Source organism: Lygodium microphyllum, chromosome 7 (assembly GCF_053477565.2).
Source record: "Lygodium microphyllum isolate KBCC chromosome 7, Lygodium_microphyllum_v1.1.10, whole genome shotgun sequence".
Taxonomy (NCBI): domain Eukaryota; kingdom Viridiplantae; phylum Streptophyta; class Polypodiopsida; order Schizaeales; family Lygodiaceae; genus Lygodium; species Lygodium microphyllum.
Genome location: NC_141141.1, coordinates 8,966,173 through 8,987,900, shown reverse-complemented (window position 1 = coordinate 8,987,900; position 21,728 = coordinate 8,966,173). Strand labels below are relative to the sequence as shown.

Genomic DNA, 21,728 nt, shown 5'->3' with positions numbered 1-21,728 from the left:
TGATCACCCAGTTAAATCTCACTAGAGAAGCCTATTTATGGTGGAAACAATGGTTTTATGATAGGGTTGTTACTACGATATCTAAAACCTAGGAGTAAATTAAGACAATTATTGAAGGAAGATATCTATCCCCATCTTATCAAATCTAGGAGTAGATTAAGACAATTGTTGAAGGATGATATCTATCCCCATCTTATCAAAGGGTTTTTTGATAGGATTGTTACTAAGATATCTAAAACCTAGGAGTAGATTAAGACAATTGTTGAAGGAAGATATCTATCCCCATCTTATCAAATCTATAGAATGGATGAATTCTTTAGCTTAAGGCAAAAATGCCTAATTGTGGAGGGGTGTTACCCTTGTTTCCCTCCCCCCCCTCCCCCTAAAGTACGCCCCCAAATGATAATGATACAACAAGTAGCTCTCTTTTCTCAAGGCATAAATCTACCCTTGAATGGGCTACTAAAGGCTATGAAAACTTCTGACCTTGAAGCTGCATTGCTCATAGTACTAAGTAGATACATGATATATCAAGATTCATCATTCATCATTCAAATTTCAAAAGAAGGGAATTTAGATTCTAGAATCTAGATACATCTAACATCAACAAAAGCCAATTTAAAGACTCAAGAGTCAAGACTACAAGCTATTGCAATGATCATATGATGTATCATGTGAGTCGTGACATGTCTCAAGAGTCAAATATCAAAGTAAGATAATAGATCTATGAGATCTCAAAGAACTGATAACTTCAAAGTTCAAACAACGGCCATTGCCTAGCCATGGGAAAAAACATAAGCAACTGACAACTGTTAACAATGCTCAACATCAACAATAAAATCAAGGCTCAAGGCTCAAGTATCTCTAGCAACATCATCTAAGCCAATAGAGGTGCTGTCATCCTAATCCTCCTTTGGCTCATCGCTATTCACATCAGCTGATTAGCCAGAACTATCAGAAGCCCCTGAATCTGCTAGAGAATCTGCTAGAGCAGTTGAAGTGCTAGCTTCATCTATGGCTCTTTGATGTTGTGAAGCAATCCTGCTGCACGTGGTACGGCTCGGGGCTATTATCTCCTGGTAGAGCATGGTATATATGGCTCGCTCCTGTGGAGTGATGTTTGGATCTTGTCAATATTACCTGTGTTTATTTGACATAGAGATTTAAAAAAGTTATCATCTTTAGATTCTTGAATTGGCATTCAAGAGTCAAACTTCAAAGACCATAAGCTATTGGCAAAACATAAATATAATCATTTGCGCAGGCTCGGGATGAATATCGTTTTTCTCAAGCAGTTAGAGGTTGCAATGGCAAAAGACCAATCTCTCTAACTGAGTAGTGGTAAGTTTATTTCTTTTCTTTGTATGGAAAAGTGCCCAAGTACTCCAATTTCTCTCACAAGGGCCTGAGCTACAATCTTGTGAGAGAACCCGTATAGCAATGCGTTTCTATAAATCATCATTCAAATAGAAACACAAACGGAACCATAAGAATCTACGATTCAACTTTCAAGAATTAAACTATGCAGTGAATGCCAGTGATAATAAATTACAAATATGTGATTATGTATAATTACTAAAAGAAATCTTAGGGTTGCAAATTACCAATGTGGACGCATAATTTCGATACTTTTCCCACCATGAGACATGCTGAAGTTGAGTCTCTCTCAACTTTGCAGTGTCTCTACCAAAATGCAAGCTCTCATTACGGAATGTCAAAAGATCATCCTCAATCATTTGAAGCATTGACACATTGCCACCTGTCACCTTTGTCATATACTCCATGAATCCCTCCTCTAGCTCCTCACACTCACTCTGCTTATCATCTCGCCAAAGAGGATGCAAGACATGGGCCTCATAAGGACATCCCGCAAATGTTGCCATATAAATGCACCTGTCACTACAAGGCCTGGGAAAGAGGTATCAATGGCCTTCACAAACATAGTGCCCTTAAAGCATGAGACTATGACATTATACACATTTCTCCTACGGGCGTCAGACCATCTATCACACAAAACGGTGCACCCATACTTTTTCCATGCATCTTTTGAAGGCTCTAATTGAACCTCAATGCACGCCTTTTCCTTCTTGAGCTCCCGTGTGCGTAGTGCCTCTGAGGATGGGTTTTCCCATTCACATCCAATGCAGCTGATGGCTTTTATGGTTCGTCTCCACTTCTTTGTCTTAGCCACATGGAAGGGAATAGCACATCTAATGAACAATCTTATCAACTCTCGAGTTGCCTCAGCTATGGCTTGCTTTTGCATAGCAGCATGTATGCTAGCCCTTTGTAATGAACCTCTAGGAGCACCTGAAACATCAGGCTGAGGCAAAGGAGTCCTTGTTGCACGTGAATTAGAGAATGAGGCTGAAGCGGGTGCACTTGCAACAGGAATTGATGCAGCCCTGCTTTTCTTTGACGGTCCAACCACACTTGTGCTACCCTCTTGTTGCTGAGCTGTGGCTAATTCTTTGTCCTGTTCTACACCAACAGTCGGAAGACCAAGCCATTTCCTCCTCCATAAATCAAGAGAAAGCTTCACATCTCTTGGCACATTTGCACATGGAGTTGTGTCTCTTCTTGGCACATGAGCAAGATGGTCTTTGACCCTAGTGACACTCCCTGTTTTCACCATGCCATAATAAATACATTTCCACTTTTTAGATCCACCTGACCCCTGATATGAGGTTATGAGAGTAACATGGCACCAATTAGGATCAGGAGCCATGGTATTTTCTTGGTTGCAAGCTATCCAAACATCAAACAAATAACACACAAGACTGAAATAATGTGCACATGGTTGGCAAGACAAAGATTTTCTTATATCTTGGCTGAAAATTGCAAAAATTCAGGTTTGAAATCTACATGTGCCATGAAAACAGGCTGAATGTTCACAAACAAATGACACATAAGGCTGAAATGTGTGCACACAACTGGCAGGACAATAAATTTCATATATCTTGGCTGAAAATTGATTATTGCAGACATTCAGGTCTGAAATTTGCATGAAACAAGCTGAATGTTCACAAACAAATGACACAAGGCTGAAATAGTGTGCACACAACTAGCAGAACAAAAAATTTCATATATCTTGGCTGAAAATTGATTATTGCAGATATTCAGGTCTGAAATCTGCATGAAACAGGCTGAATGTTCACAAACAAACGACACACAAGGCTGAAATAGTGCACACACAACTGGCAGGACAAAATATTTCATATATCTTGGCTGAAAATTGCAGACATTCAGGTTTGAAATATACAGGAAAACAATCTGAATGTTTACAGCTGAAGGTTACCTTTCGGGAACAGAGCTTTGAGCATTACTGATTGACCATGGGCTGATGTGCAGCAGTTCAGGCACGATTGCTTCAGTTCGAGCAGGTGCAGCAGTTGGAGAGTCCAAAACGACTAGGGGGAGAGACGAAATATCCAGGTGACTAAGAAACGCAGCCTGTTTTGGGGTTTTGCCCTGCCCGTCCCCTATTTGGCAAAAACACTGTTTCCTAGAAATGGAAACGGCCAGAAACGGCCGTCCTGTTTCTAGGCACCAGAAATGCCGTTTCTGGAAACTATGCAGCGAACGCTCTGAAGCTGATGGTAAGAGTGTTGAAGGCCTTCATGGTTGATGAAGCCTTGTACATGGAGTTGGAGCCAAGCCCACACCTTGGAAGATGCCCCATAGAAGGTGATTGGTGGTAGGGCTTCCTTTGAGGTATGTTAGACAAGTGCCAATGATGCTTTGGCGTAATCTATGTCCTGACCAAGGACTTTTCCTGAAAGTGATCTTTGTCCCAAGTAGATGGTAGAGGAGATAGTTGTTGAGGATGAGGATATGAACTTAAAATGAGGTACCATAGTCGGTTTTGCACAAACCCAAGCTCTCATAATAGCACTTGAAGTCACATAGCCAGGCTTTTGAGCTTACCATCAGCATTAGAACAATGAGGATTGAATGGTGAAATTGAGAGAGAACTGCAGTAAAGATATGAGAGCATACTCTAAGCGCTTAGGGACAAAACACCCATGATCCAAGGTTGAACAATTCAAGCACAAAGTTCATATACACAAAGCATTCAAGGCAATGGATCAAGCACTGAAGAGAATATAGCACATAAGCACAACTGACACACATGAACCCTCTCTTAAGCTAAAACATGATCAAATTTACCGGAAGCTACCAAAACACAAAGTCAATGAGTTCGAAATCAGGTAGGTGACTGCAATACCAGGTAAAAGTAAATAGGCGTAGGTGCTAGAAACAAAGGTAATCAACCTTGTGGCAGGTGGAAAACCAGGTCAACCAGTCACTGTATGTAGTGCAGCAATGATGAAGGTTGCAGATCTGTCACAGCAGGAAGAGCAGCTGGGCAACAGAAGGAATAGAAAACAGCTTCTTAACACTGGATAAAATGAGCCAGAGAATCAAGAATGCATGAACATAAAGAATGAAGAAAGCAGCTATGGAATCCATATACCTAAGTCTTAAGAACAAGAAGTATAAGGCACATGGGTACTGGCTGTTCAGCACAGCTGAAAGTGCCTCCAGTCTCCTCCTCTGCATACAATGCAACCATTCTAGTTGAGATACACTGTAGAGTGGAGAGGAGGTTGAATATATATGCAACAGACGAGCGTCACCTTAAGACTGGCCAGCCAGCTTCAGGTGACCAAAGCAGTGCACGAGATGGCTAGAAGTTTGGCTGCCCAGATGGATAAATGTCAGCCCTAGCTGCCAGAAATGGCACCCAAATAAATGCCTAATAGAAGCCAATAAAACCCACCAAATGCCAAATGCTTACATGTACAGAGCAATTCTGCTCATCCTTTCAGAGTCGCTGGATAGTTTCTTCCACCTCTGGTGGAGAGGATGAATAATCTCTGTCCAGATCCTAGAGGTAGTCTTTGCATTGGAGACAGCTTGAAGGTCTGTGGCGTGCCTACATCTCGCAGTCTAAATGAACCAAGGAATGATGCTTGGAATAGCTTCCATGTAAGGCAACCACTGAGTTTTGTTAATCTGGAGTGAGGAGCTTACTCAAATGTTGACCAGCAATAGGAAAATATTTGTTCACCAGAAGGACAATCCTAAGGGCTCTTCTAAGCATTTTGTGCTTGGGCCAATCGCCTAAACGATGTCTTGGTGTCTCCTCTATCTCACACATGCTAAGGGCTCCTTGTCATATCTGAACTTCTATGAAAATCCTAATCAGCTTCTCTTCTGGCTTAGTGATAAGCCATAGGCAGGTTCCACACAGTAAGAGCCTGTTAAATCAGTATGTAGGTGTTCGTCCTGGACCCTGGTAATTGGGTTTGGTAAGTATTATATTGGTCATGCATATTTGAGTTGTTTTTAACCATGACTAACTTTCTTGTTTGATTCTGCTGGCTCAATTATGCCACAGCAAAGAAAACCTTGATTAAACTGCTGTATGGCAGGTTTCTTAAAATCAGAAAACCTTCAAGAACAGCAAAAAGGAGTTATAGGTGCAAATCTCCTCTTGCATTTGCAGGTGTTCTTGGTCTGTTGATTGAGATTTGCACAACAGTATGCGTAGACTCTTAGTCAGTTTAATGGAGCATGCTTCAGTATCTCACTGAGCCCATAAATGCTCTCTGCAGAAGATTACAATAAAACTCTAGCAAACCTTGATTACATGCAAGAATAGAGCATGCTTCAGTATTGCACTGAGCCCATAAGTATGCTCTGCAGAAGTTTTGCACTACAGCTCTAGCAGACCTTACACTAAGCTATGAATGGCTTGTCAAAACGCCTCACTCTTAAACCCAACAACCCCAGCCTCCAGGAGCCGCATGCCTCCATGAGCCACATGTCTATTTTGCATTGGTCTCTACCTGTATTCTTTTTCAGAGAGTAATTCTCCAAAGAGCATCAATCTTCGCCAGTCTTACATATAGTTAAACTCATGCTGTGCTTTGGGTAATCTTCTGAATTTACCTGTTGTTCCCTGGTTATGAAGCTATAGCTTACTATAAGAAATAAAGTTTATAAAAATGCGGTTTATCTTTCATCAGAGTTCATAATGAAATCAGGAATTTTGTAAGCAGGTTAATGAAAGAGTCTACAAGTCTACATGTCCTATTATTGCTATTGCTCCAGTATAGCCTCCATAAGGCTGATAAACCAAGTAACAAGAGGTTGAAAGATGGCAAGAAAAGCTCGACCATTGAAGTAGATCTGCAGATTTGGTTTGAAGATTTTAGCAGTACTATATGTGAGCAGTACGGGCCATCAATATGGTTTCCGGCTCTTCTAAACCTGGTCAAGGATGCTCAGCTGGAGGCCTTTACCGTTAATATGCATGGGCATAGTGACCAAGACAGGTCTTGGAAATTGCTGGTAAAGGCAGTTGAGTTCACTCTATGCCAACTGCAGAAGAATGCATTTTCTATTCAGTTGAAGGAGATACAAAATGAGTCCACTGTCAAGGTAGATCTGCACCACCCCTCTCACACACACACACACACACTCTCTCTCTCTCTCTCTCTCTTTCTCTCTCTCTCTCTCTCTCTCTTTGAAGTGTTAATAAATTTTGTTTCTTCTTTACGTGTATTTTGCCACTGCCATCATGATTTGACGATCTAGAGTACTCTAAGCATTTTCGCTCTAGCTCAGGCATTTTTTCTTTTCTTTTGTCCAGGTGATTAATGTGGTAGAATCGTGACACCGTATCTGTGTGTATTTTGTGTGTGTGTGTGTGTGTGTGACAGCTTGCATGCATGATAAAGGTTCTTGAATCAGAGAATATACAAATACACAAAAGCTATATGCACAGTTAAGAAAAGTCTATTCTGCCACCTAGCAACCAGCAGCAAAAAGGAACAAGTTGGAGCCTTGTCTTGAATTATGAAATGCATGGAGGCCTAAAATGGAAACCTAGAAAGGCAAATGTTCTAAAAGTTCTAAAGCATGTTTTGAGATTGCTTTTGCCTTTTTGGATTTATTCTTTTAAATGCTTTGTTTTGATCGTGTTCTAGCTTTTAGTTTTGTTGTTTAGCAGGAGGGGCCCTGAATTTTATTGAATTATGTTTGTGTTTCTGGCCGATGGCCACTGTGCTTTAGTTTGCCAGGTTCCTATTTTAGCCTTCAAAATGTACTTTTATGGCTCATGTTTGCAGCATGTTTCTCCTCATTACAGCTACGAATTCCACATTGAGTGTTGGATTGTATTTGTTATAGGTTTTCTTTATGCCAGAGGAAATGATGACTATATACTGCAGATAATTAATGGCTCGCTGATTTGAGCAAGTTGTCATATAAATTTGTCCCTCATTTCGTTACTTTGGTGTTTACATGCTCAAACACATGGGCACTCTTTATCCTCTTGCAATGGATGGCTTTCTTGCGTTTCATTGATAATGTGACACTAACAGTTTTTATTCTCTTTGTGATAATATTGTTAGGCAGTGGGAGCTATGCAGCTTGGAGATGTAGCTTGTTTTTGCTCATCCTAGAGCTATAAGGTCTTTATCCCACATGAGATTGTTAGAGGTGAGCTAGGGGATCCTTTAATTGTGGTGGGGGCTCTTACAAGATTGGTGTCATTCATACACAGCTTATGTAATCTCCTGCGACACAGATATGCACAGTTAGCCCTTTAGTCCTCATTGGGTCTTGTTGGAGAGGGGATACCTCGCGCTGATGTGTGCAAATAACATCATGGTTTCAGTTACATGGTCTTAGCATGGATAGGCGACCCCCTTTCAGTAGACTAGCAGGACATGGTTGACACTAGGTAGTGAGATGGGGACAAAGATGCCTTTCTACGAGGGCCATTTTTGGAGGGAATGAGATGTTATCCTCTTAGGAGATTTTCTCCTATTAAGAAGTTCTCGAGGAATGAGATGTTATCCTACTTGGTTCTAGATGAGGATATTTGGAAGTTCTCTGGGGAATGGGATAGAGGATTTTAATGTCGGGATAGTGGACCATTATTGATAGAGTTAGTCAAGGTAAGGTACCCTAATGTGTGCCCACCCTTCACGTGACTTGCCCTTGCCCTTTTCATGAATTGCCGCAGCACCACGCACGCACCTACTGTAGGGAGGCATGGAGATTTTTCAGGGAACAGCCACCCTCCACATCATAGCAGATCAGCAGCCTCTTCACCTTTCTTACTTACAGGAGGATCGGATAAGTCATTGATAGAGTTAGTCAAGGTAAGGCATCCTAATGTGTGCTCACCCTTCACTGCCCCATGGCCCCAGGCCCTTGCCCTGCACCTGCCGCGTCTCGTCTCAGGCTTGACCTGCCACAAGCCTGCTGACCTGCCTTTGTGCCAGTCCTTCCCTGCCCCAGGCCGCCTGCATCAGACCTAACTCGCCCCTGTTTGTGCCACAGCCCTCGCACCTTTCCCAGATCTGACCCGCTTCCGTCCTGTCCTATCCTGCCCTCACCCGAGTCCTCTCTCCGTAGGCTTTTTCTGAGATAAATCTCCTCCCCCATTTTCTCTGACACATAAACAATAAGTAAAGGAGGAACCTATGCAAGAGAGGCTCCAAATGGAACTTAAGTTAAACTCAAATTCAGCAATTTTTTTCTCAAAAGTAGTCTCAGTAATGATAGAAAATGAAAGGATTAAGAGAATCAAAAAGGCAGATTAGAATGAGAGGGCTCCCCCCAAGGCTGAGACAGACAGAACATTGAACCAGAACTAGAGGGGGATTTCATCCTTGAATTTGATGTATTGAAGGAATAGTAGAGAAAACCAGTCCCAACGCCGGCACTACATGTTCACTTTCCGGTTAAGCAGATTCCTTCCATTTATTTGCAAGAACATGCTTACTCGTCAGACTGTTCGCTTGGGCTCGCATATACTAGGACCTGTCACTCTTCTCCTGTGGAGGAAGACATGTACCTGCCTGAGTGAACTCCAAAGAGCTTGGGCCCGATGGATCAACTGCTAACTTGTGGCACTTATCTACTGCATCTCCTCTGCATCCTTGTGAATGTCCTCAGCTTGAGATTCCACATCTGAATCCACCATATCTTTTCCCTGAACCCCACCTATGTGCTAATCAATGAAATCCATATCAATGTAAGTTCTGCATTGTCTAGTTTTGCTGATCTACAGATCTTCCCACGTAGCTCTTGCTATTGCAGTTGTCTGCAATCCCCATGTTGGCCTTCAGAATTCCCCACACAGGTCTGCAAGTCCCCCCTAGGCCATAAAAGTGGCAAATGCCCCAAAATGCCCATTTATAAGACCTGAAACACCAAAACATCTAGAGAAGGACACGAAATGCATTTGTGTCCAAAATGCCTCCCCTTTGGGGAAACAGCTGTCATGCGGTGTTTCCCCTTGGGCAAACAGTTTGGTTCGCCCCGTTTCCCAACAAGCCTGAAACATTTAGCAAAATGTAGTATATTCTGTAGGATTTAAATGTAGCATTAGTAATTGTCATGTTCTTTAAGCATTATTAATGTTTTATTGTTAAATGTTTAACAGTTTAATGTAGCTTTTTCTTTAAAACTCATAATGTTAAATAGTCGTTTAATACTTAATGTTCAAATGTTAAACCTTTCATTAATTAAGCTTAAACCATTAGAAATTTAATGTTTAATCATATAAAATGAATAAGCTTAGAGTTGTTTCTATCCATTTCAACTTTCTTCACTAATGAGAGGAGGAGGATAATGAAGAGGATTTACGTATAGCAACTGAAGACTATGACATGGGTGAAGAAGAGGGAGATAGAGGAAGAGAAACTAAGATATGATAATTAGTTGTCACTCAGTCTGTTGTATGGTTTGGCATTTATTAACAAATTTTCTTTCTTTGCAATCAGCATATTAATTATGTTCCAAAACCCTTGTATGCATCAATAAGCTCCTTTGAGCTTACACCTTTTATGGAACTCTTTAGAGCTTGGAAATCCTTGTATGAAGCTTGTATCCTAAGTTTTAGCTTCTAAGCACCTAGACTCTAAGCCGCCGCCGCCGCTGTCACGCTTGTAGGTCAGTTTCTTCACGAAGTGGTTGCCAAGTTGACACCATCACTCTTTTTGTAGGTCGTCACCACAGTAGGTCCTCACCTGTCGCTTTGTAGGTCATCACACTGTGGGGTTGGTTCCTTTTCTCTCCCTTTGTATACGCAGGTCATTTTCCCTCCCCTTGTAGAGGCAGGGTTAGCCATAGGCTGTCCATCGCAAGTCTTCATGCTTCTTTCTTGCTCTCCTCTCTCTCTCTCTCTCTCTATATCTATCTATCTATATCTATCTATATATATATATATATATATATATATATATATATATATATATATATATATATATATATATATATATATATATATATATATATATATATATATATATATTACATCATGTCAAATCATAGAAGGCTTACAAACATCCAATCACAGAAAAGATGCAAAAGTCATGGCAATGAAGCAGAAGAGATTGCGGCATGTCGAGAAAGTAAATTCTCCCTAGCGAAGATCAACATGTTGAACAAGATCTTTTTTTTTTTGCAAGTAAAATGTGGCTGATTATATTATTCAAAAATTTGATTACAACAGAATGCTCATGCTCCACAGACTAGCTGGAGCTGATGCAAAGTCGCCAATACATCATGTATATAAGCTTCTCAAGGCGGTCTGGGGGGGATGGGGGCAAGAAGCCATTGGAGAGGGGGGTATATCGCCAATTGGGGCTGCCTGCCTGCATCACGAAGAACAGACCTGGGCTGCCCCAAGTACGCATGAAGTGACTAGGGAGCTCTTGACGAGCCCTAGACTTGCCTTGCACCTGATCCCATCGACCGCGGAGGAAGTGGATGATGGAGGTCTAGAGCTTTGCTAAGGTCGCATGTGTTGAAAGTCTCTCTCCACCGAAAGCCTCTTGACACGGCGCCTTCCATATATGTCATCCAGTAAGACTCCCTATGATCTCCCATACCTCCGAGTGGTCTGCTGTGGGCTCCACTACCTGGCGGATGGGTACAGTCTCCAGAACGACCACTGCGCACGACTCTGCCTCGATTATGAATATCTTGTCCTGCATCCTGGCCTCATACAAGAGGTGACGGCCTTGGCTGACTGCCTGCCAACAAAAAGCTCTCCATGAGATACACTCAAGGCTGGGTGCTATACGGCGAAGGATGCAGCATGCTCCTCTCCACACGAGCTGCGCCTCCTCACATGACCAAAGGCAGTGCTTTGGGGTTTCCAAAGGTTGCTGTGTGCAATGCTTACAACCTCCCTCTTGCATTTGGGTAAGCCAACTTCCCATTGCCAAGCTTCCATGTGCCACCAGCCATAAAAAGTACGATGCTAAAAAGTACTATCCCATAGGCGGCGCTAGAAGGTCCGTCGGAAGGGCTCCGTGATGCTGTGCTCCGCCCAGTGCCTGCTTTGTGACAGTGCCCAGTCCATATCCTCCTGCATTAGTACATGTGTGCCAATCGTGACAGTGTACTCTAGGAACTTGGGTGGCTTCTTGGTGACCGCAAAGGCCGGCCATAGCCACTCTCCTGGATCCCACTCCAACTCATCAAGTTGTCTGTCCTTCCAGATCCAAAGGTGCCACTCCCTAAGCTCCTTCCAGAAAACATAGGGATCCAGTCGCCATGTCTTCCCCTGAAGGCCCACCACCCGAATCCTCCTCTACGAAAGGGTGACAATTGGCTCGTCTTGTTGGCCTTTGTCAAGGGCCAGACCTCCCCCTTCTTGAACAGCGAAGAAAGTCCCTTGCGGGGCGCCACTCACTCTACTTGCCACCTGAAGGGGGATGCCCACTCTATCGGCTCTTGTATCGGGGGAGCAAGCCACTCCGGAGGTATTGCTACGTTTCTCCTCAACTCCACTCCTCTTTGGCAGCCTGATACTCGCTGCAACAACTCCTCGTCCGCTATCCTGTACACCTCCCGCCATGTTCTAATGGTACGCGCCGGGCCGGCCTCCCACCCAACCCACTGGATGTGGGGGCGCTCACCTATCTGCACCCTTCCCGATCTTTGACTTGGGGTTTCCAGATCAGCGGCTGATGGTCTATTTCCTCCTGGCAGCCTAGGGGGCTCTGGATTAGGGCCTTACAGAGGCCCTGCCACACACAGAGTAAGCTTCGAAGGAAAGGTGATCTGGGGGGGGGGTGATCTGGGTTGATGTGAAGATCCATCTCAGGGACGGCCTCCACTCATCGCTGAGACCGCGGACAACTAGCTTGCCCAATAGGGCTATACTCTGGTACTTTGGGTCTATGATCTCAAGCCCTCCCTCTGACCTATGTCGTACGATGGTCACTCACGCCACCTTGGCCCTGGAATCCCTGGAACCATCAGACCCTGACCAAAGGAAATTCCGCACTAGGCGGCGAAGGTGCACTACACACGATGAGGAGAAGCACCAACACGAGGCGATGTACCAGGCAGTTGCTAGGAGGACCTGGTTAACCACTAGGGCTCGTCCGGCTAGTGAGAGGCGAACTGTGCTCCAGTAGGTCAGTTTCCTCCGAATAGAATCAAGGACAGGAAGAAACTGCTGGGCAAGAGTGATGTCGAGTCCCACTTGGAACCCTAGGTATCGGACGGTCTGCCCTCTGCCCACCCATCTAAATCCCAGGTGGACGCTCCACTCGGTGCTGGAGTCCGGGTCTGTGAGGAAACCAACTGACTTTCGCCAGTTGATTTTCACTCCCGCTGCAAAGCAGAACACATCAAGAGCCACCCTCACTCTCTCCAGCATCAACTCATTGTCCTTTATGTAGAGGGCTGTATCATCTGCGTACTCTTGAGTATAACAACTCAGTCTCCTCTCTCACTGGAAGTCAAAGGCCACGTAATCCGCTCACATGTGACCTGAGGAAGTGAGACATCGCCTCTGCGAAGAGTAGGAACAGGTATGGGGCCAGGGGGCATCCCTGTCGAACCGATCTCTCCAGTTGAAACTCCTCCCCTCGCCTTCCGCCTATGAGAACCTTGCTGGTGGCCGATCTGTACAAGCCGGAGACCCCACGAATCCAAGCCTGGGGGAATTTCAACCTCATCATTGTGCCCTCCAGGAAATCCTAGTCCACCCTGTCATAAGCTTTCTCGAAATCCAAGAGTAGTACTGCCAATCTTTGCCCACTGTGCTGAGCCCACTCTGTTGCCTCAAAGAAGGTAAATACATTGTCTAGGATGCTCCTATGCTGGACAAAGCCTGTCTTTGTGTCATGGATGATATCTGGAAGCACGAGGCGTAGTGACCTACCAATCATCTTTGCTAGTGCCATATAGGCCACTGACAATAAGGTGATTGGTCTCCACTGGGTGAGTCCCAACCGGTCTCCCCCTTTGGGGAGAAGACTGATAAGGCTTGCTAAGAGATTCCCTGGCATTTGTCTTGAAGTGAAAATCTCTTGGAAAGCCATTAGTAGGGGATCCTTCACCATTTCCCAGTAGGTAGTGAAGAAGGCCTTAGAGAGGCAAGGCAGTGTGTGGGAACACATGCAAGGCAGTGTGTGGCGCGGGTGGAGAATGTGGGGGGCTGCGGTCCTGTCGGGTGGGACGGACAGGGAGGGGCCAATCTAGTAGGAGGCTATGCAAAACTAGGGGCACTTGAGAGTCCATGTGCTTAAATAAAGTTATAGGAGTGTGGCACCAAACTATGGTTGTTTGATACCCCGGTCACACGTACATGACTATATGGAGCAAAGGTATGGAATTGGAGCTTGTAATGCAGGCATATGAGCCTACTCACTAATTAGACCAAAAAAGAGGAAGATTATTATGATGCCTAGGATGGCATGGAGAGGCCATTGATAATGATGATAGTACGCACTACTAGGAGTAAGCCCTTTATCCCACACCCCATCATCAGAGTATTGTTGGTGCAGCATCTATAGTGACAGAGGTACTCTTTAGAGCAGTGAATTTTTGGCACAGATCATGGGAGCTCCCATACCACTAATACTCTGGATTGGCAGTGAGTTTATCTAGACTGCTAACAATAGAGAGCAAGGATGGTTGGTTTTCACAAATGACTATTTGGATGAGCCTATATGGCTTGGATATTGAGGACCTCGCACATTTCGACTATAGTTTTGATTGGCTTACACTTTCTCTTAGCCAATTAGAGCTGATGTCTTGATGAGGTCTAACACAATGAAGACATGGACTTCCCTACCACTCTCTCTAGGAATTGAGGATGGAGTTCTATTGGAGGCATTTCTTGCACCTCTCATATGGTGAGTTCACTATTGGAGTGTTCTACATGGACACTTATTTTTCCCAGGGGATATGGATAGATGCACACCTCCTCTTACATGCTTTAGATGGAGATAGACAGACGGACAAATATCTAGTGGAGCATAGGATTGGCCAGCTTTGTGACCAATAGCTTGAGACATCTTTTGTGAGGGCTTTGGACATCTTTGCCATGTTATAATGTGCGAGGACCAAATATGCCAAGGTCTCATTCTCTTGTCCATAAATTGGCAGCATCATATTAGAACTCTAGAATTGTCTCATTGTACAATCATTTTGAGCATTGCTTAATAGGCCACTTATTTTACTGTTATCTTCACTTTGCTGATGAGATGACATCAGACATCAGTTGAGCGGTTGGGGACCGCATCATAGCTGACATCATGCATAGATCTTGAGATTAGCTAGAGCCTATAGTCTCCACTATAGTTCCATAAATTAGCAGGGTCAAATTAGGTATCTAAAATTGTCTCATTGTACAATTATTTTGAGCATTGTTTAATAGGCCACTTATTTTACTATTATCTTCACTTTGCTGATGAGATGACGTCGGACATGGATGTACTCTGGATTGTTCCATAGGTCACATTGGCCTTGTGTAGACATTAATATGTCTTTCTTTCAAAATGCAAACCCAACACCCCACCCCCTTCAAGCAAAAATAAGTCAACGATATATATTCAGTTAACCAATTAGACATTAGTACCAAAATCCTGCAAAAGGAAGGCCCAAATGTTTGATAGCATGTCGGAATAAGACAAAACAATAGCACCAGCAGAACATCACAATGTGATGATGAATGAATGAGGTTGCAAACAAAGTTAAAATGAGGCAAGATAAAGAATCATCTGGCGGTGATCAATCAGATACAACGATGCACATGAAAAGATACAATGCAGAATATACTTAAGTCTCCTCTCTCCTACATGTAATAAGCTCTAAGCCATCCTTTTTATTTTCTTTGATATTGAAAGTGATACACACTTGATGACTAGACAAGTAGTTGAGGTGTAGGTTTTCACATAAGATCATCCATACACTGCATGAGACGTGTGAGAGAGATTAGAGGGCAACTATGGGCTATGATGTGCACATGAGCTTCGGACATGGTCTTCTATCTAGAGCCAGATATGGTTTAGACAAAGCGCTCATATGATGTACGAGACTTCTCTTGTTATGATGTATGAGTGTTGTGGATTGTAGTTTGTACCTCGATCTTTCTCCTTGAGGTGCTTAGGTAAGTACCACAAGAGACTCAAAGATTGTGCCATGTGTTCTAGTTGGAGTAGATGCCAAGCTTTTTGAACCCCACGTGGACAGCTAGTAAAAATACTCTCTTGCAACTGTTTCTTTCCTTTTTCACAAGCTTCTCATATTCTTTGTGATGTCCACTGTATTGGCAACATCACTTGCAGTAAACCAACACTCCGAACACTGGTTGCCATGAAAGTGTGAAAATGGGTCTGAGTAAATTCGGTAGCCTGTGTGCATGTGTGATAGTTCGAAACTCATTGTTTACTCAATGTTCCTGAAACATGTTTTGGTTGTACTCTGACTTCCCTGATAATATTATCCCCTTATGAATTCACTTATTTAACAGATTCGTTTTTAAAAATAAGGAAGATATGTGCAGTGGATAGTGGTGCGATAAGAAAAACAGAGGTTTCTGGTTTTGACAAACTCATTTTGTTGGTATTATGAAAAAATTGAAAAGAAATTAGCTCAGTCAACTGCATGATATGCCTATTCCAAACTGCATCATATGCCTATTCCATACTAGATACCTCATGTACAATTATGACAACTAGTGTGTTACTAACATTGCCAATGGGTATGACATGGGGGAGTAGGTGAGGGTTCTCATGCTGGTTGTCTTTTGGTTTATCAATGTTATCAGTTATCTCCATGGTAGAATATTCCATGGAATTATTAGACTATGGTTGTTAGTGTCATATCCTTACTTGATCATGTGGAAGAGGCCATCTTTTTTGTTTGTGGAAGAAATAGTACTAAAAACCAACTTGGATGATTCTGTTTGTCTTCTTTGGTGGGTTAAGGTCGATGGAGACCCACGACCCGTCCAAGGGAATGCGACATATAGATGCTGAGATACCATTCCTATTATCGGTGTTATCTAATGCGAATTTGTTTTGAAAAAAGATCTGTCTTGCATGACTTTGTTTGGTTTATCTCCTTGCAACTGGGGTCAGGACACCCATCCCTGGTCAAAGGCAATCTACATAGGCTGGGACATATAGATGCTTAGGCACTGCTGCTGTTGATTGAAGGTGTCTGATGTTGATTGTGCTACATTTTGATCATTTATATGAGAGGATCATAATCCATATTAGAAAGTCTAGCCATAGTTACCCTGTACCTTCAAGCTGGCTCTAAACAAGGAATTGTCACTATTGATGCTGGACAAGACTCGTCTTGTATCTTGTTGTTGTTGTTGGTATGTGAAGATAAGCATGTGTTTCATGAAAGAACATTTTGCACTCAAGGACTTTATTTCATGCTTTCCTTGCTATTCCAGCGATCCTCCACCATCAGTGCTTTTGATGATTTCTTATTTATGCATTTTCTGTTTTCTACAGGAAGCATTTTTAGGTTTGTTGGAAGAGGTGCTTGCTCTTCTTGAGAGGATCAATAATGATTCTCACAAACAGAGAAAGATCATCTCAAAGCTGAAACCGATACTAGAAGACAATGCATCTCAGTTACTAGAATGCGTCACAAGTCTGATGTCACCAATCTTGTTTGCAGAGAGCACCATTCATATTTTACAATCCCGAAATAAGAACTTGAAAGTCAGGGTATGTTGTATTGGCAAATAATTAAATTCATTTTGGTGTATCTGAGGTCATCTTTGAAGGACTGATTTTCTTTTTGCATATAAATGGACACAGGTTCTAAGATTAGTTGCTGGAAAAATGCAAGACAATGCTGAAGAACTTCAGAGTTTGAAGGCGATACAAGTGACTGAAGACAATTCAAACAGTTCTTCAGCAGAAGCTCTAAGGGCCTATGAAAGATTAGTTGAAGCGATAGGAGGCTTACTTGGGCATCCAGAAGAAGAAACATCAGATCTTACTTTGGCAGCAATATTGGCATTACGTAACTGCAGTCAAGGCCTTGCAAAAAGCTTACACCCTGTTTTTATCTCTAACTTGCAACTCCTAATTTCCAACTATTTGCAAAGTACGCCTGCTGCACCTGCTGCACTGCATTGTATTGCAGCGATTATATCTGAGATAGGTCCTCTTTCCTTGCCTGTATTAATGGAACTTGTGAGAGGAGTCTTGGGAATGGCCAAACTTTTACAAAGAAACGGGACCATGTCAGGGACCACATTCAAGGCATCAGATCTTGCAATGGCAGTTTTGACAGTGTTGGAGACAGTTCTTCTGAATTTGGGGAATTTTCTAAGTCCTTATCTTGATGACATTTTGAATTTAATGCTAGTGGAGCCAGTCTTTTTGTCAAATACCAATAAGAACGTGAGCAGGAAGGCTGATATTGTAAGGGAACATGTTCCAAGAGTGATCCCGGTACGCACACTCCCTTGCACTCAAATGGTGTTTCCACTTTCAGTTAGAACTTTTTATATTCTTTATGATGTTGTGGCAGGTTCGACTTCTCCTTGATCCCCTTGTGGCAATATATGATAAAACACTTGCAAGAGGAGAGGGCTCTTTGCAAGCTTGTGTGGATGTTTTCTCATCTTTAGTGACAACAATGGATCGATCATCTGTTCTATCTCATCATAAGAAAATATTTCAACTTTGTTTGCTTGCCTTTGACCTTCGACGCAGTCCTCCAAAATGTTTCCGTTCTATTACTACAGTGGAGATGAGTGTCATATCCCTTTTTAGTGGACTAGTTTTAAAGCTTAGCGAAAGCACATTCAAGCCACTATTTGTGAGGCTTCTTGAATGGGTAGAAGCAGACATATCCAACGATCCTATTATAGGGAGGACGAGAAACGTTCACCGTAGCATTGTTTTTTACAAGGTTGTTAATCAGCTTGCTGATAAGCTGAGGTATACCTTTCATGGCTGTCATGGAAAGCATTTTGTGTTGATTTTAGCATTTGCATGATGTTGTCCACGTTTTCAGACAAATAGACAGATATATTGATTTGCAAGGTTTAACTTTGTGAAACTTGCTTTTTCCAGGTCTGTTTTTGTTCCTTATTTTCAGTATCTGCTTAAGGGGTGTGTATACCATTTGACAAGTGTGCAAGACATAGGGAGAGTTAAACCGAGCAAGAAACAAAAAGTATCTAGTGGAGTAGCAACAGTTTGTCTATCTGATGAGGATTGGCATCTCCGACAGCTTGTTATTTCTTCCCTGCACAAGTGTTTTCTATATGATAATGTCAATTTTCTGGAAGCACAAAAGTTTCAGGTCTGGTTATCTTCAACATGCACAGCTTCATTTTCACAAAATTGTAGAATTAGGATAGATGTTAGATTCTTGTAGAACATATGTTGTTGCTTCTAAGCTTTCCTATCTCTACGCTCTTAACCTTGTTCAATTTGGATATGCCACAGATGCTACTGGGACCTATTGTGAGACAAATTTCAGTGGAAAGAGGGAGTCCTGTTAAGGATGCAGGTATGACGAGCGAGTGGATTCCCAGTACTGCAGATATGGAGGATGCTCTGGTTAATTGCTTGGGGCAGATGGCTATCACAGCAGGGACTGATCTTCTATGGAAACCACTAAATCATGAGGTATGGTGCGTGGCATGATGGTCGAAAGAGTAACGCTAGAATTCCTTGTAGGCACATGGTCATGGTCTTGCATTTATTTTACCGGCTTTGTATGGAAGGTATCAACAAGGTTAAAATAACCCCTTGTCTTTTGACATGATATGTTGCTCACAGGTATTGCTTTGCACACGGAGCGATGTAGTCCGTGTTAGACTTCTCAGCTTGAGAATTGTAAAAACCCTCGTGGAACATCTGAAAGAGGATTATCTGGTGCTTTTACCAGAGACTATACCTTTCCTTGCAGAGCTTCTGGAAGATCAAGAGCTTGATGTGGTTTCGAAAAGCCAAGAAATTATCAAACTTCTAGAGGAACTCAGTGGGGAGAGTCTGTCTCAATACTTGTAGTAGCCTGCAACAGAAACCCTTGTCAAACATTTCGAAAGGTTTGTGTGGTGTTTTCACCAGAGACTACCTTACCTTGCAGAAGTACTGGAAATTCAAGAGGTGGTGGTAATTTTGAAAAGCAAAGAAATGATCATCCTTATAGAGAACCTAAGTGGGAGAAGTAGCCAATGACAGAGATGATGGAAACTGCCCAGAAGGCTTGATGGAATGGGCTATTATATCATCCATCAGCAGTTGATTGATGTGAAGCAAAATCATGTATCTGTGGAGTCAAGATTTTGAAGTTCATTCTTTTTGCAGTAATCTGAGAGCAGAGAGACAGATTGAACCACAAAGAGACAACAGATATGAGCTTAAGCAATAAATCTGGAGTTTGGCAGACTTTTGGAGATGCGAGAACTTGAGAAGATAATATAGATCCCTTGGGCGGCTGATATCATGGGAATGTGCATGTGTGAAGAATGAGAAGAAAGTAAGACCAGCTGTAGTCATGCCAAAAGGCTGATTCAAGGCAATAGGAAAATGAAGCCGACACAGCAAGGCTGACCTTGCAGTAACATGTCAGAAACACAGTGATGTCATGCCAGTTTCTGACTTTTCCCCCTCTTCTTTTGCAACCAAAATTTCCATGTAAATACAGCAACAACTTTCAATGTGGAGGACCTTTCTGGACAGCAGCCAGAGTTTCGGAAAATATCTCAACTGAGGGTGTCCTGGAATTGCCTCTCATATGTACACTGCTTAGTAAAAATGTACTTGAGCTGAAGAATTGCTCACTGCCCCAGAAAACATGTTAGCAAGGCAGGTGCATAAATACGACAGTGCATTCCATTCGCACATACAGGCTTCTTGGTTTCATTTTTTGGCTTGCAAGTTACTCAGCCATTCATGGCAGCGGCCTGCAGATAAATGCAACTTATTGTGTAGGGCACAGATGAAATCTTATTTTGATGCGTTCTATGGGCATTGGCTTCTGAGGATGTAAACCATGTGTTACGGGCCTACGGGCTACAGCTGATTTTCTAAAGTCGTTTCGTAATACTACATGGCATCATCATAGATGATCATGACTTCATACTAGATTCTGTATATCCGTACACACTTGCCCAACATGGACATAATCTAGTATTGAAGTTATCTAGATTCTTTAATCATGGAGGTTGTGTGATATGTAACAGGCAACCCTTCGTCTGTCAGAACTGGTTATCTGAGTTGTGCATGATTCTTTGACAATCCTGTGTCATCTGCTATCAAGTATACCTCAGACTTTCACAGGTCACAATGCCTACCATTCGAAAGCAAACAGCAGACAACAAAGAACAAACTTTCCTTGCCATTGAGATCGATGATGGGATGTTTCTTCACATGTCAAAAGAAACAACCACCATTTGAGATGTGACGTCTAAAGAGTGCAGAGGTAAGAGGAAATGCATCAGTCAACATTGACCAGACTTAGACTCTGCATTTGAAGGGAGGTTTATTGAGCCAGCCCATCATAACAACATATTGCCACCAACTCTTTTCAATGAAGACCCCAAGAACAGCTGCTGTTTTGAACCAGCCAGCCGTTTATCTCATATAAGCAAGCGGTATATGCGATTCACTGATGCATTGCCTAAACACAGTTAAGCAATCAGCATCCGCTTTTGCTAACTGGTGCCTTGATTCAAATGCTCTAAAAGCTGCAAAGCACATAAGAAGGTTGAAATGAGGTGGGATAAATTGTGATAGCCTTTGGAAACATGAAAAACTTAGACGAACTGGTTTGAAAGACATGACAACACTTATAGACATAAGTGCATCAGCAATAGTGATGAGCCCAAGCTGAGCCATTTTTTCCAACTTTGATCTCTCTTGCTATTTGCCTTCCCATGGAAGAAGCCTTTGAAACAACCAGCAATTTTGGTCTCTTGGAGTTTGCTTATTCACAATAAGGAGGGGCATGCCAAGTAGATTTGCCAAGCACCGACCTCTAAGAATGCACCAAATTATTCAAGAGCACAAAACATTTTTAGCTAAACATAATCAACATTAATCACATGGCATCATGGTGGGAATTTTATTACATCATGAGGTACAAGATATGAATATATGTATATAATTATACAAAATAATAATCTACCTTTGGAGTGTATTACTCGGATATTAGCAAAAGCAATAAAGGAATATTTGCAAGATAAAAACTATCAAAAAGAGATGTACGCAACATGTTTTAGCATGGCCATATATTCCATTTAAAGTTTTCATAGACTTATGTGGCTAATTTAAAGTAGGGTATCATAAATAGAAAATATACAATAGTTTGTAAGGTTATCATATGACTTGAACTTTATATTATTTGGCCTTCTTTGTATGCACCGTAAAAAAGTCATCAAAAGGTCTTAGACTTTTCAAAAGATT

General features: G+C 42.4%; 1 protein-coding gene across 3 annotated transcripts in view; it reads left to right on the top strand.

The window, feature by feature from the left end:
* LOC148033163 (ARM repeat superfamily protein) overlaps positions 1 to 21,508 on the top strand; it is a 169,839-nt gene extending 148,331 nt beyond the window's left edge. For 2 of the 3 annotated variants that reach the window (XM_087681033.1, XM_087681032.1), the window contains exons 33-39: positions 6,069 to 6,450; positions 16,803 to 17,021; positions 17,115 to 17,756; positions 17,836 to 18,248; positions 18,384 to 18,615; positions 18,762 to 18,944; positions 19,098 to 21,508. In XM_087681033.1, the coding sequence (XP_087537159.1) occupies positions 6,069 to 6,450; positions 16,803 to 17,021; positions 17,115 to 17,756; positions 17,836 to 18,248; positions 18,384 to 18,615; positions 18,762 to 18,944; positions 19,098 to 19,328 (2,302 nt within the window). In that variant the 3' untranslated portion in view covers positions 19,329 to 21,508. Of the gene's footprint in view, positions 1 to 6,068; positions 6,451 to 16,802; positions 17,022 to 17,114; positions 17,757 to 17,835; positions 18,249 to 18,383; positions 18,616 to 18,761; positions 18,945 to 19,097 lie in introns of those variants that run through there. The other variant, XM_087681034.1, reaches the window with a different exon arrangement.
* The last annotated feature ends 220 nt before the right edge of the window (positions 21,509 to 21,728 follow it).